The sequence below is a fragment of the Cynocephalus volans genome, chromosome 3 (genome assembly GCF_027409185.1).
Source record: "Cynocephalus volans isolate mCynVol1 chromosome 3, mCynVol1.pri, whole genome shotgun sequence".
NCBI lineage: Eukaryota > Metazoa > Chordata > Mammalia > Dermoptera > Cynocephalidae > Cynocephalus > Cynocephalus volans.
Window position 1 is genome coordinate 116,328,996 of NC_084462.1, and position 16,637 is coordinate 116,345,632.

The 16,637-nt window shown below is 33.7% G+C and overlaps 1 protein-coding gene across 6 annotated transcripts in view; it reads right to left on the reverse strand.

Annotated features, from left to right (window-relative positions):
• Positions 1-16,637, reverse strand: part of HEATR5A (HEAT repeat containing 5A) — a 94,617-nt gene that overhangs the window by 55,828 nt on the left and 22,152 nt on the right. For 5 of the 6 annotated variants that reach the window (XM_063090255.1, XM_063090253.1, XM_063090254.1 and 2 more), the window contains exons 7-13: positions 13,684-13,844; positions 12,184-12,439; positions 11,253-11,408; positions 9,606-9,856; positions 6,374-6,485; positions 1,927-2,079; positions 590-689 (exon numbers count right to left, since the gene is read on the reverse strand). In XM_063090255.1, the coding sequence (XP_062946325.1) occupies positions 590-689; positions 1,927-2,079; positions 6,374-6,485; positions 9,606-9,856; positions 11,253-11,408; positions 12,184-12,439; positions 13,684-13,844 (1,189 nt within the window). The remainder of the gene's footprint in view (positions 1-589; positions 690-1,926; positions 2,080-6,373; positions 6,486-9,605; positions 9,857-11,252; positions 11,409-12,183; positions 12,440-13,683; positions 13,845-16,637) is intronic. The other variant, XM_063090256.1, reaches the window with a different exon arrangement.

Consider the following 16,637-nt stretch of genomic DNA (forward strand, 5'->3'; position numbering starts at 1 on the left):
TTAGAGTTGTGTTGAATTCACAGGTGTTCATTTTATTATTACACTTTATAAGCCGTATTTTAAATGAATTTTTTTGTAAGTATAAAATGTTATATCATTAAATACTTTTTGGAAAGACTTTATATATTTTGTTAATTTGGAAATTATAAGTGCTCATAATATATGTTGGCTTTTCTCTGTTTTATCATCATATATATATATAACTCAAGCTTATGAGAAATATAAACAAATACTAAAACTGTTAATAAGCATCTGGTTCTTAAGAACACAGAATAGCACTAACAAACCAATAAAATGCATACCTGAAAAGGTTAACAAGCTTAATATTTAATTTCTTGTTAAATCTGCCTGTATGGAAAGTACATTATTCACCAAGTAATTTTCCTTCCCTTTTAAAATGTATTTTTCTTTCAAGATCCTAGCCTAAAAAAAAAAAAATCACAAAACTAAACGTTTGCCTTCCTCTACAAAAGGATAATTATTCACCAACCATAGAAATGTGACTTATTAATGTAATTAAGGGACACTATATAATCACAGGGTAACTAACTGCTCTTAGAAAATTTTATATCTAATAGTTGATCCTTACTGAGTTAGCAAATCCACAGCACAAGGAAGTGGTGGAAGAAGACGCTGAATTACTTCCTCAGTGAGGAGATCACCACAGTGGGAAACAAAGCTCTTGATAGCTGAAAAAGAGAACAGATTCAGCACAGCGTAATCAACCATGAAAAAAGAACATTCGATTATGGCACAGCATTAGCATTTTTTTTTTTTACAGGAAGAAATAAATGTGCTAAAAACAAAAAATTCTTAAAACTCTAGTATAAAAAGGAAGCTAGAATCTTCCACCCCTAACTATACTAAAAAAAACACCCTAGGATTACTAAAAGAGATTAATAACCAAATAAACAAAATGTTGCTGTCCTAGGGTTTTTTCTCAGCCCTTGAGCTTAGAACTAAAAAAAAGAAATTAACTTAGACTCTCAAATTTGCCAGTTCTACACTAGTTCTGGCTTTTGAGTCAGCATGCCGGGTTTTTACAGTTGCTACCTGAAACAAAGATCTTTCTATAAGGAGTTACTTCATATGTAGAATAAAATGAGTATTTTAAACTTAGACAGATTTGGGGGAAAGAATAGTAGATCAGTACAAAGTTATAAAGTTACAGTTGGAGAGGAAGAATACGTTCTGGTGCTCTAGGGGGACAACAGCTAATAACACTGTATTGTATATTTCATGATAGACAGAAAAGAGGATCTTGAATGTTAAAACCACAAAGAAATGACTAATGTGTAGGTGATAGATATACTAACTACTCTGACTGGATCATTTTACAATATATGCATGTATTGAAACAACAAACTGTATTCCATAAACATGTACAATGAGGAAAAAAAGACGAATTTCAAGATCAATTTCAAAATAGGTTTTTCTTTTTAAGAGTAAAAATGCCATGAATAAACAAAGAAAACCAAAATCAATGCTTCCATGTCTTTCCTGGGATCCCACCCTTCCTTAGTTCAAATTTTCACAGCCCAACACTATTTTTAACAGTCTATATATTACAGAAGGGTACAACTTTCTTATATAGACCAAATGGAAACCATGCTTAAACAATGCTAATAAGTCAAATCTTAGTATTTTTGAAAAAAGAAATGAATGCCTACTTAAGACAAAGTAATCTTAACAGTTTTCAACTGGATTGTATCTAATCAAACATGCATTATCCTGAGGATTACAACTCTTAAATTTGTATGGTTTATTATATTTCAGTTATCGTCACCAACTAATCAGTTACAAAAATCACGAGACAGAATTCCCTCCCTGCTTCCTTTAAATGAAAGTATAAGTACACGTAAAACAAAGGGCAACGGTGGGGGAGGAGCCAAAGGAAAAGAAGAGAAAAGGCGAAATTCAACCTACCACAGAGTGCACCAGCTCGTCCTTCTAGGGTTACCTGCCATGTAAATGAATCTCCTCGGCTCTTTTCTGTTCCTAGATCTTTAGGAGAGGCTGGAAAGACACACTTCCACAACAGCAGAACTCGAGCAAGGTGATGACTGACAACTGCTGGACCTGTAATTTATTCAACTTGTCACTTGTAAAAGAACCCGAGGTGGTCATTCTTTAAAACCCTATTATTACAAGAACTTCCCTCTTAAAATAAACATATTTCAATTCCCTACTACTTTGTCCCTTTTCTTACCTTCTGGTTCCAAATGAATCTACCACTGCATGAACTACTATCTGATGATGCTCAACTAGAGAGAGGAAAAACAAGGAACTAGCTTGGGCTCTACTGTCAGCTCTTCCAGTACTGCTGAGACTCAGTTTTTATATCTATAAAATGAAGCCAGTATAGTACCTGCACTGCTTGTCTCCACGGGTTTGTCATATCCAAATGAACGAATGCACTTTAAAGCACTTGTTTAAAAACCAGAGGTGAAATATCTGAATAGAATACTTAAAAAAAAAAAAATTCAGAGCAACAACATTTATGAATTAAGGGATCATGAATACATAAACCCTGTAATAAGTAATAAGGCAATACAAGTACATTAAAAAGTTCATTGAAAGATTTGTATTATCTTTTAATTCTATTTTCCCACACCTTGTATCGGTGATACCATTATCAATTAAAAAAAGAAAGAAAACACTAAGTAGTATAAAAACCAAAACCCACAGCTTTTCTCCCAAAGTCACTTTCCTTAAAATTCTAGGGGTACCTTAGAATTCTCCTATAAGCACTTCCTACTTCTTATTCCCACATTCTGCTGACTATGTATTGTTCTTCTGTAGTATGACAACACAGCTTAGGACTACACTGGGCTTTGGAGGGAGACTGCCAGGTTAATATCCTTGCTCCACCCACTTATTAACTGTGTAAACTTGGATGAGTTACTTAACCTTTATGTGCCTCAATTTCCTCATCTATAAATAAGGATAATAATAGTATTTACTTCATAGGACAGTTTCTGAGCTTATACAAATTTATATAGTTCATGGTAAGCATTTATGCAATGTGCTTAGTTCATGGTAAGCACTTATATAATGTTTGACATGCAATTATTTGAATATTTGCCTTATTTACATAGGAAGAGGTGAGCCTAATAACATTAAAAGGCAGTGGTGAGGCAATCTCTTTTTTGAGGGGGAGGAGTGCAGCTGGCCAATATGGGGATTCAAACCCTTGATCTTGGTATTGTCAGCGCACCACAGTTTACCAACTGAGCCAACTGGCTAGCATTAATCTCTTTGTTATACATGCAATTTAATAGATTCAAAAATAATTTCTCCATCTTTTTCTGACTCGCTTTTTTTGGGAAAAGGCAGTATGCTAATCCCTACAGCAAAACAAATTCAACACACACTGCTCACTACTTGATGAAGCAGTACTAAAAGAAAAAACCGTAGACTTGGCATAAAAGAAGAAAATAGGAATGTGGTAATTAAGAATATGTGATTGTCAGAGGTTTGTGTGTGTGAGTGCATGAATGTGCACATTCACACTCATATACAATAGGTTGTGGGGACAGAAAATTCTGAAAGCAAAATTGAGTCACATACCAAAAAATGAAATGTGTGCAGTCACTAAAAGTACCCATAATTGAGAAAAGTTTCATAAATATTTGCCATTGTACCCTTAAGAAATCTCACTAACTCAAGAGTGGACAGTGCAGCATCTCTTTCCTAGAGAGGTATTAAAACAATGTGATTTCAGAGACATATATGAACTAAGCTATTAAAAATGAGTTTATAGTATTTCCAAAGTTAAAACAAACAAGAGTTAGTTTTCCACACCCAAGAATAATATTGTATCTAACAAAAATAACACACACACACACACACACACACACACACGCAGACTTTATGAGCCTCCATCCACATACATAAGACATGGAGATATCTGTACGTGAACTGAAGTTGTTTTACATGACATCAAATAAACTAGGAAGTATAGCAAAAAAGGTGGAAAAATGTTACAGTGCATATTCAAAGAATGACTAGAATGTGGTTTATTTGAGTTTACATCACTTCAGAGTAGTGAATATATTAGAAATAGTTAAAAAAGAAATCATAAATGGCGAATGGAATGATAAAAATACAGAAGAGGTGGTAAAACACAGGGCAAAAATTAATAAAGCACTCAGATTATTGTCAAAAAACCATTTTCCCACAAAAAAGAATCAAGGCTCCCTGGAAGAATGGCTGCTGGCAACCCTAGGGCAGGAAAAGTACAGTGTAAAACCTGAGATGTCTTATCATGCCCAAAACAAATTATCAAAGAATATTAGGTTCATGTTAAAAGGACACGTGAACCAACTTGAAGGGGCTCCCACTGACTAAAGATAAGACAATTTGAGGATTAAAAGGAATAATGACTGCAATGGATTTAAACATATAAAAACGTAAAATTCTATGAGTTTATAACGATACTTAAAAACAAAAACCTCACTGATACCCTTTAAAAGTTGCTAGGATACTAACACATTTTAAAAACTGATAATAAAGGAAAAGAATAATGCGTTAGAAAAATGCAGAAAGCCCAAGAAAACATAGCAACTAAAAACATGATTTTAAAAATTTAATCTTTTTGTAAGTTGATTATGAAAATGCATTAAAATATGCTATACTAACATATAAAATATGATGTACTAATCTCTTTTTTAAAGGAGAAAGGACCTCTTGTAGTCATCCTCCAATGGAATTAGCTTGTTTTAAAACTAGTGGTTCTATAATATATGTTATTTATAAATGTGTTGTCTGATTTCAAACATTTGGAGATTTTCTAATGATTTTTTTGAAATCCAGATTTCTAGCTTAATTTCACTGTGGTCAGAGAATATACTCTCTATGATTGTAATTAATTGAATATACTGGGACTTGTCTTATGATGCATTAAATGGTAAATTTTGTTAACTATTCTGGGTGCACCTGAAAATAATGCAATTGTCTAGTGTGGTATTCTATAAGTATCAAATAGCTCAAAATGTTTAATCATTTTGTTCTAATATTTTATAGCTTTTTTAAAAAAAAGCTATTGTTTATCAAAATACTGCATTTATTAAGTAGCTTATTTCCCCTTCAATTTACCAAGAACACCAATTTGGCAAGCATGAAACACCCAACAAAAAGCAAATAAAAGCTTGACTACATTAGTCCCCTAACATTGTGAAATGATGATCTATGCTAGGGGCTAACAAACTTTTTGTGAAAAGGGGTAGATAGTAAACATTTTAGGCTTTGAGAGCCATATACTCTCTGTTGCAATTATGCAACTCTGCCACTGTGGCACCTAAAGACCACAGATAATACACAAACAAATGAGTGTGGTTTTATTCAAATAAAACTTTATTTATAAACACTAAAATTTGACTTTCATACAATTCTCATATATCATAAAATATTCTTTTCTTACCCCAATCATTAAAAAATGTAAAAAACCTGTCAATGTAGGTTCATCAATTGTAACAACAAAAATGGAAAAACCATTCGTAGCTCACAGACTGTATAAAACCAGGCAGCAAGACAGATTTGGCCCTTGAGCTGAACCTGATGTAGTCTAATGAATCTCTTTAATCATCTTAAGAACATTACTTAAAGCAGTTCTTCATTTATGACTGCTTATTTTAACTTAAGCTCCTTTTAGATCACATTACTTTGTAGGTGTCAAAATGATTTACTGGTTAAGTCCAGCCAGTTGTTTTATATCCCAGCAATAACTTATAACAATAGAGACTTATAACAATAGATGTGATAAAGTAATAAAATTAAGTTTCAAAGTTACAAGATGTAAATAGTCATGACCATAAAACAATTACTGATTTTTAATATTTAAATGAGCCCCATCTCCTCCAATGTAATAACCTTATTGGGTGTCACCAGTCCTCAAAACAATCACAGAACTGGATTCACAGGGTATGGTATATTCTCTTTCCTATTCTAACACTAACAATTTTTTTTTTTTTTGGTGGCTGGCCACTATGGGGATCTGAACCCTTGACCCTGGTGTTATCAGCGCCACGATTTAAACAAGTGAGCTACCTGGCCAGCCTGAAAAGTTTTTTTCTGAAGATGGATATGAATAATTTTTGGAAAAGTCAGAATCATTCGGTTAAGTATGAAGGATGACTAAATTTGCTTATCCTACTTAAGGCTTTTAAACTGGTCTGGAAAAGAAATTCAAAAGAGAGATCTGAAAATGTTTTAAGCAGTGAAGTAAGTAAATGGTTTCTTAAGGTGACTACTAGAAGAAAAATGTTTATGTGGCTATTTGAATTCCGGTACATATAAAAAGTTAGTTTAATATGTTTTTCACTCAGAAAACAAAGTGTTTCATAGCGATGTAAACCTTCCACAAGATTGTTACCTAGTGTCATCAGGGCAGCAATCAACAACCATCCAGCTTGTGTGCGCTGGGCTGAAAGGCGACTGTTTTGAGCAGCAGAACATAGCAAATCCTCTGCTAATGTCATAATAATCTGTTTATGTATAGAAGAACAAAGTAAAAAAAAAAAGGCACATCAGTTTATAAAGTACTGGACAAATGACAGCAACTAACAATAATCTTTTGAAAAATTACCTCTTACATACAAAATTAACTCTTACAGCCTAAATGTAAGTGATAAAGGACTGTCATTCACATATATTACATGACAGGACACTGTCATACAGGAAACTATAAAAAATTAAGTTTTCAAGGTTAAATACTGATGTACTATGTAGTACAAAGCAACCCTATAATTCTTTGTAGAGCATATGTGAAAACATTGTAAGATTGTTCAAATATAGCCGTATATAATTTGAATTTACTTTTAGCTTTAAGCAACTATCTTTTTAGATTAGTAATTACTAGAAAAAGTTTCATTACAGGATTCTCCCTTTTAAAAATTCTACATACCACTTTGATACCTCAGTGGCAATCTTTACAGAGGCAGTTCTACTAGAGTGGTTAAAAGTAGTCAAAACAGTTTCACATTAAAGTAAGTTTCACAGTAAGGTAATATTCATTAAAATGTTAAGTTTTAAAAAGTCTATAAAATAGGCAGTGTTATAAAACAGAGAGAAAAAACCAGATATTTCACATTTAGAGATAATGTATGCTTACACAGTACAAAGGCCAGGGAGCATCTAATATGTCTGAGAAAACATCTGTTACCAATCACCTCTGGAAAAGCAGCAAGTTTTATGAGTTGGCATATACATTTTTTAAAGAAGCAGGCTAGTGTATTTTAAAATAACCAACTAACTTACTAATTTAGGACTACCTGAAGCCTACACAGTAGTCTCCCATTATCCGCCCAGAATACATTCCAAGACCCCCAGTGGATGCCTAAAACCGGAGATAGTATCAAATCTTAGCCAAGGAATGCAAAGGTCACCTTTTTACTTAACGGAAGCACTTTACAGCTTCTCTTTGGCATATCCGAATTGCCAGCATCACTACTTTTGCAGTTTGCAGCCATTACACTGCATTAGTCAATCTGATAACTGAGATTGCTGCTAACTGATTAATGGGCAGGTAGCATATACCACATGGAAACAGTGTAGATCTTGGGCAGGGCTGAATAGAGCAGGACAGCACAAGATTTCATCATGCTACTCAGAATGGTGCACAAACTAAAATTTATGAATTGTTTATTTCTGGGATTTTCCATGTAATATTTTTGAACCTTGGAAAGCAAAACCTCAAATAAGGAGAGACTTCTGTACAGTCAACAGCACTCAAAAAGAGTGAGGACAAAACAAACCATTCTAGTCAAGTCAGAACAAGTGGATACTCTCTCAGAAAGAAACTTCATACATAATATGGAAATGGGAATCTTGTCTGAATTAATGAGATCTGAGATATTGTTTGATTAAATACACGCTATGACAATTCTTTGCTTAACAAGATATGATGTGTTAGTTCAGAATATAACTAAAATAATAAATTTAAATAAATAATATCACGTCCCAAAGTTGTCAACCATCTTATTCCAATGGCATAGGCAATACTCAGAATATTTTTGGACATTTTGAAGTTATGGAATGGTCTTTTGCAGAACCTAAACTGTGGAGAATATACTATAAAACTCAATAACAACACAGGAGTGACATGAGAGAAAAAAGAAAATGGTGATTTATTTTTTCAAAAATACTTATATGTGTGTGAGGCATGGGTCATATGGGCCTTCACTGTCAAACAGTATTCTCTGACAACTTGCAACTTCTAGCTACTAAAGAAGAAACAGAATTTCAACACCATGCTTTGACTGATTAGTGTGTTCTATATCACATCAAAATTTTTTTAAAGTTCTCTTCAAAATTCTTTGTACATTAAAACTGAGTTATTTAGTCACTAGTTGTGTATCATTTATATATTTGAAAGTGCTCGTTCAAAAGCACTAAATTTACCCAGAAAACCACATTTTCGATAGCAATGTAATTCAGGGGACACAGTGGGGCAGAGGGATTTGTAAATATTGTTATAGAGGCTGGCCAGTTAGCTCAGTTGGTTAGAGCATGGTACTGATAACACCAAGGTCCAGGGTTTGATACCTATACTGGTCAGCTGCCAAAAAAAAAACCTATTATGAACTCATGAGGTTTTATGTATTTAGTGTTTCAATCCATAGCTGTCATTAATATTTTTGATATACAAATTATCCCATCTTGTGTCAGTGGGAGCCCCTTAAGTTATTTCCTTTTAAAATGAACATAGTATTTTTTGATGTCTTCCTCACTTTTTTGGCATGACAAAATATCCTAAGCTTATATTGCGATGTCCTGTTCCAGACCTGAAACCAGCCACTCCTCCATGGAGCCCTGATTCCATTTTGGTTGGAAATGGTATTCAGAGCCACAATCTAGGCACTAGAGGTACTCCTTGCTACTGGGTTGTCATTGCTTTTGGGCCTTTTCACTGGACAAAGTGAGGATATAAGTATTTTTGAAAAAATAAAACTATGAGTTCATGCCGATAATTTCAATTCAAATTTAACATATGGATTCAGTTCCTCATACCAGCCAGCCACCAAAACATACATACATACATACATACATACATATATACATACATAAACAAATAACAAATTTAACATATGGGGCTTTTACTTAACTTTCTTGATTCTACAGTTATAGCTTTTTTATCTTATATGGAAAATCTTGGTTACTAAGAACATTAACAGTTACTTATCTACTTTACCTTATTATATGCAAACTAATTCCAAAGTAATACCAATACCACCAATAAATACCACTAACTAAAAAACTATTAAATGAAGTTTAAAATTTCTTTCACAGCTCTATTTGTCATATGCAATACAATTTTTAATGCATTTATATGGTAAAATACTGTCTTCAGGAACAAATTTTGTTACTACATAGAGATACTTCTAACAGAAAGCACTCCTTTATTAAAGTATGAACAAAACATTTTAAAATCATCCCTTCACTTTTCACAGTAATTATGTTGATAACATTTAATATTTAAGGAGCAGTACAGCTGATTGCTCAGAAATATGTCCTGCATAACTTTGACTGGATAATATACAAAGACTAGGATGTTTGTAGAAAAAACTTGAAACATCATTATCATATACAAAGAACGAGATCATTACCTTTCCTTTTCCATGAGGAATTCCTAAAGGACAATGTTTTACTGCTCCCAACAAAGCTGCCACAGCAAAACTAAAGCCAGTCACTGCTTCAGGTGAAGACTTAAGTACAGTAAGCTGTTCGAGGCAACGATCTAAGAGAGGCGTTAGGTAGGAAGGTAATGCCACAGCAATGCAGCGTAAACACCAAGCTGCTGCTAGTCGAACGGAAATGCTAGGATGAACAATAACTGAAATGACACTGTCAAGAAGGCCTGGAAGGACAGAATAAACAAATGATGACTTCTGTATACAGATAAAACTCACTTAGACATAAAATAGTCAAAATAATAAACAGCCACATGGAATTAAAATCTATTATTTGTATCAAAGGCCAAATCAGAATAAAAAAATTACATGATACATAATCATAAATAATTTCTTTACTCAAGAGTTACTTGTACTACATGAAAACTGGCTTAAATTAAGTCAGTACACAAAAGGAAATTTTTATTTCCTAAATAAGTCAATGTTCTGCCTACTTTATCTTGAGATCATTACTAATTTGGTATTAGGAATTAAAAATTATTAATCAATAATAAAAACACCTTGAAAAGAAATGTCACATCTTGCCATCCTCTTTTTTAAATTCTCTTTTAGCACATTTATCTACATAATGAGAATACTTCCTGTCCACCATATTGCTCTTATCTAAGAACAAAATGTTAAAATCAAGACTTCGCTGGGTCCTCAGGGAGCTACTAATGCACTATGAAGATAGTGGAGTACTGCCACCAGCAAGAAAAAAAAGACTACATTTGCTATGATTCAACATACGAATCTTCATCAAAACATGTAAATTTCATGTTGACTGTTACTTACATGTGTCCCAGATTTGAATAGCTTACAAACACATGGAACTTCTTGGCAGGAAATGTATGTCACAAAGGACAAAAGCCATAAAAAATATTTTTAAGATGATTTTTAAAAAATGTCAGTCATTAAAGACCACATATTGTATTAATTCCATTTAATTCCACAATATGTAAATCCATAGAGACAGAAAGTAGATTAGTGGTTGTCAGGGGCTGTGGGAAAGGGAAATTGGAGTGACAGCTAATGAACAACTTGAAGTGATGAAAACATTCTGGAATTAGATAGTGTTGTTAGTTGTACAACTCTGTGAATATACCAAAACCAATTGTATGCTTTAAAAGGGTGAACCTTATGATATGTGAATTATATTGCAATAAAGCTGTTATAAAAAGGGTTTTAAAAATTTTCAAAGAGAGAAAGAAAATAAAGATTGCTTGAAAAGATCTTTGAGAAACTGAATTATATGTAACACAGTGATACTAATGCTTTCATTAAAGATGAGAGATGAATTCGGGTTTAGAACTTCTCTGTTTTTCCATGTTATCTTAAATAGCTCCATAAAGGGAGGCAGCAGGGGAGACTCAGAGAACAATCTTCAATTACAAAAGCAAAAAAACTCAACTACAGACATATTTTTAATAATCTTGATTATAATTGTTTCATAAAACATCTCTAATAACTCTACAGTGAATCTTTAAGTGAGCTATATGAAGGAGATTTTCTTCCTTGGAAAGCAGTTGTCTAGAGTACAAGTGAAAACAAGGTATTCAGATGTGTCACAGACAACAGATATACCTGCACTTGAATCCTGTAGCAAAGGTGCAACTGTGGTGCTGAGATTATGCATGAGATTTCCAAGTTCTTGTAAAGCACATATTAGCATATGCTGGCTGGCTGCTACATCTGTGGAACCAAGCCGGGTTTCCAAATTATTGTCACTCATTACAGCATCTAATAGAAACACAAGAATTAACTATGCATCACTATTTTATTAAAATATATTGTAGGGTGTGGGTGTTAGGAGCAGAAAAGAATAAAGGCAAAAATTAATATATCCTCTTGATCTGTGTGAAACCCTTGAGGCAGTTAACTGAAAAGCTTAAATAGGGACTTGAATCAATACAGAAAAATTAAACTAATACAAGGGGTCTTCAAAAAGTTCATGGAAAGATTTGTATTATCTTTTAATTCTGTTTTTCCCTGAAAACTTTTTGAAGTACCCTTGTATACCAGATTTAGTTCAAGGAACTTGGTCAGAGATTTCTTGTAACTCTTTCAGCAAGGGGCACTAAAAGGGAGAACTCAAACTAAAACATATTCCAACATTATTGATACTCATGATAAGTACAGTGGACTTATAGTACAGGAACTGAGATAGACTAATTGTTCTAAAAATAATTTAACTTCTACAGGAAATACAACAAGAATTCTTTTTTTTTTTTTTTTTTTTTTTTTTGTCCTTTTTCATGACCAGCACTCAGCCAGTGAGTGCACCGGCCAGTTCTATATAGGATCCGAACCCGCGGCGGGAGCGTCGCAGCGCTCCCAGCGCCGCACTCTACCAAGTGCGCCACGGGCTCGGCCCGAAATACAACAAGAATTCTGAGAAACTATTATCACCAGCCTTCAAAATTTTTGTATTAACAGAGTAATATTCCAGTCTAGCTTTACCAAAGGGACAATTTCTTTAGTATTGTTAAAACAGATTGTCTTAGTAGATCCATACCCATAACTTTCTTTAGCTTCCAAATTGCCTGGCAAATATCCTTTACAGCAGCAATTTGAGCCTTTTCTCCAAGAAGGCCTCCTATAGTAGCTCGAAGGATAAATGAAACGCAACGGCGACAGCCAACAGCATCAATCTGAGTTTGGGTGGCTTTAGGGTGTGACTGTGACACAAGGCTTAGGATATGAGAAAGAAAGGCAGCAAAATTTTTTTCTAGCCAAGCTCCTCCTAGTGTTGAAACAAATACCACGTAAGCCTAAAAAAGAAAGGAGTTTTATCTTCAAAATTAAATTGTTTCAATTCTGTATTAATATTTTCTTTTCCACAAAATATGTAGAATTTGCTAGTATTTCTTTTTTTTTATTCCCTACAAATTATATTTTTTCATCATTTACAGGCACTTGAAATATCTAAATTTAGCACTATTTTTTTGTTGTTTGTTTAAAGCCAAAACTGAACTGCATAGTCTTTTGACTGAGATTTCATTTATGTTGCCTCTCTGTTCTATTTTGGTCTGACTGCGTGAAGTTTCAAGATAGTCAGCATAGCCAGTTAATATGTAAAATGTACCTGTAGCTTCTCTGAACAAAGATTTCAAGCTATTTAATAACATTCTGAACAAGAAAATCTAATTCTATAATATCAACATATTATAAAAATTAACTATGTGCCAACATTATAACTCTAAGGGAATTTAGTTCTAGAAACCTGAAAGTTTACAGTGATGAATCATTGCTCTTTATTTTTATGAATGTTAATAGTTTGTCTTACTCCAGAGATACAAAGACAAGTAGTTTTCTTAAGCAATCTGTTTCTTAAAAACATAAATTTTAATTACAATTACATTGGGAAGCTCACAATTTCATGACGTCTATATACAGTATTAAACAATGAGGATATATACGAATTTTATAAAAAAAACACAAGTTTGCTTTGAGCCATAATAGCATTAAGAAAATAAATATAATTCAAGGAAAGAATGCAGAAACCTCTGTGTTATTTTATTCTGAGATAGCTTTTCCAAGGACTTAGCTTTTAAAATTTTGTTTAGGACCAAAAATTTAAGGGGTGAAGTAGATTACATGCTGTAAACTTTATTTAGGAGAGAAAACCATATAAAATGGTTATTTCTGGCTATGGTAAATAATATGTACCTAATAGCTTAAATTTAAACTGTATGAGCACACATAAACACAATGAAAACATCTTAAAACCAAAAGACACAAGAAAGCACAAAGGCTAGAAAAAAAAAATACTGTTTGTGTTTCAAAGGAAATAAAAATCTTCCCATTATTAGGAACTTAGAACATATCATAGGTAATAAGGTTCTCTTACTTGGAACCTAGTTTTTAAAAAATGTTTTGGCCTTACCATATCTATCTACAAACATGAAAGTATAAGTGGTGATCTTCCATACTATCACTTATACAGAGTCAGACACTAAAACTTTCATTATAGGCCAGTTAGAATTACATTTAGATACTGATTTATGATTCCAACCTGAGTAACTCCAACTCGAACATCCCTACTGACTGAACTGGTTCCTTTCAGCATATCTCCACTGGCTCGGAGAAATCCTGAACTCCCACGTAGAAACCCTGTTCCCAGTAATTCCAGAACTTCCTCCAGAGATACTCTGCGAATGCTTTGACGTGAGGTTGCTATGACAAAGAACAAAACAAAATTGTGACTCGTAGTTTACAGCCTAAATTTTAATGCATAATCTTGATTTGCAAAAAGCCAGAACTTTGACAGAGATAAAAATTAACTAAAAATTTTTTTAAAAAAGAAAAATTTACAAGGCATTCTGCACATTAATGCACAAAAAAAGTCAGGGATCAAAGGTCAGATCAGACTGGACCCTGAAGTACCATGTCAAGGACATCTTAAAATCTATGCCGCTTTAAGATCATGCTCTATTGTTCTCTTTCCTCAAAGAAGTTAAAAGGCTGTCTTCTAAAACAAGGGAAAACATAAATAAAACTACGTTAGTTCTCCAAAAATAAAAATGCTACACTGCCTTGAAAATTCTTTTGAAGTACTAAACATGGCCAAATCATTATTTTATTTTTTCCAAATGCTCAACAACTCTTAATGAAATTTATATAAAGTAACCACCATTTCCTGTTTTTAAAAATTCTCAACTGGCAATACAACTTTTGTTATTCTTTAGTCTCTGAAGAAATCAAAGCTAGGTATCACTAAAACTATTCAGTTGGCCCTTAGGCAATAATAACTAAGAGATTAGTTAGGTCAGGGATGCTTACGGTTTCCTTCAGTTTGACACAGCCTAGTTTCTCCCTGTAAATATCTAGAGGATATCACCTTTAAAAAAAAAAAAAGAGCCCATTTTCCCTTTTTCATTTTTCTTTTGAAAATTAATGGTCACAACCTCTGAACCTTGTTATAGACTCCAATCACACAGCAGTAGAGAAATAAACTTCTGTTAAAGTTACGAACAAAAAAATCTACTCCCTAGAGTAGAGAAAAAAACATCTGAGACGAATGAAAATCTACCTTGGCATTTGGGAGAGAAACATTAGTGAATAGAACAAAACCCATGCCCTTGCGGATCACACATTCTAGGAAGAAAGGTCAGAAATAAATGTAATAAATGGCTAAGTATATACAGTACATAAAACAGTGATTAAAAACCATGCAGAAAATAGAGAGGGAATGAGGTCAGAAACACTGGGGAAATGTCTGTGATTTTAAATAGGATCACTGGGGTAGGATTCATTAAAAGGGTGACACTGAACACAGTTTGAGTGTAGTGAGGAAATTAGGCAGAGGATATATACAGAAAAAGTGTTCTAGGCAGAGGAAAAAACTATAGCAAAACGGCCTCGAGGAGAACACGATGCCCAGTGAGTTCACGCACAGCAATGTACATGACGCAGTGGAGGGTGTCTCATAGGAGACAAGCCAGAGTGTGAGGACTGGGAGCAGACAGAAGACACAGAACCCTGTAGATCACTATAATAAGGATGTGACTAAAATGAAGTACCAGTGGAGGACCTTAAGCAGAGGACTGATATAATTTGTCACTTTGCTGCTGTACTGAGAACAGATTGTAGAGAGGGGCAAAGTTAAAAGAAAGCAGGGAGAATCATTCGGATCTCTGTACTGGCCAGCTGCCTCAAAACAGAAAAAATAATCTCTTCAATCAAGAGATTATGGTGTCTTGGATGAAGGTTGTTGCAATGACATAGAGTAGATGGAGTGTAGATACATATACATTTTTAAACGTTTCACTAGAAAAAAACTCAAAATTACAAAATAGATGCATATACCTCTCACGTAGATTCCTATTTTCCTCATTACTTTCTCATTTTTGAAGAATATGTTTACAGACAGTTGTTTTATAGACTGGCCCTCAATTTGAGTTTGTCTGTCTTGACATTGATATAAGTATTGAACATTTGAATAAAGTGAGTCTGCCAGATTTGTCCACTGTAAAATTATCATTTATAATTACTGTGCAACCTGTGTGGCAATAATACTTTAAGATGGCATAAATGACCTGTAACCCATCAAATTTTCACCTAAGAATCTGCTGAGGATTTCTACCTGCATAAATGATTACCATAATCATTGCAAAAAAAGGCATTTAGAACCACTACTCCTTCTGTAGTTATTAGCTGGCATTCTACTGTAAAAAAGAGTTTTCTCTTCTCCTTTATTTATATTTAGCATGTACTCATAGATTCCCTTTTAATTTTATAGGTTATAATTCAATTCTGTCATTATTCATTTTGACTCTAATACTGTCCTGGATTTGACCAGTGGAAGTCTCCTCAGAAAGCTAGTCAGTGGAAGCTCCTTACTTTGTGGCACAAGATGTTCCAGGCTCATCTTGGACTTTCTCTGCCCCAACTCCAGAATTAGCCATTTCTCCAAGGAGTACTGATTCTGTGTGTTTTAAGATAGTCAGAATAGAGGGTGAGTGTGAGAGAGAGGAGTCAAGGGTGAATTCATGAATTTTGGTTTGAATACCAGAAAGGATAGAGTTATCAACTTACATGAGCAAGTATGCAAGTAGAGTAGACAAGCATATGTGTAGAGGAGGGGAGATCAAGCACTCAGTTTAGAACAAATTAATTTGAAACATTAAATAGACATCCAAACAGAGATGTCTGATGGGCAGCTGGATATGAAAGCTTAATGTTCAGGAAAGAAGGCTGGGCTAAAGATATAAATCCAGGAATCACCGATACATAAATGAAATTTAAGCCATGAGACTGGATAAGGCCACAAGAGAGTGAGCATATGTAAAGAAGAGCAAAAGACTAAGTACTACGCCACAAATCTTTTCCTCTAGAAGACAAGGACCCATCAAAGACTGAACAGTAAGAGGAACGGGTAAAGAGTAATGAAAATAGACTACAATGTATATTGAGAAGTTAAAATTTAAAAAATAAATGGAAAAAAAAAAAGACTAAACAGAAAGTTGT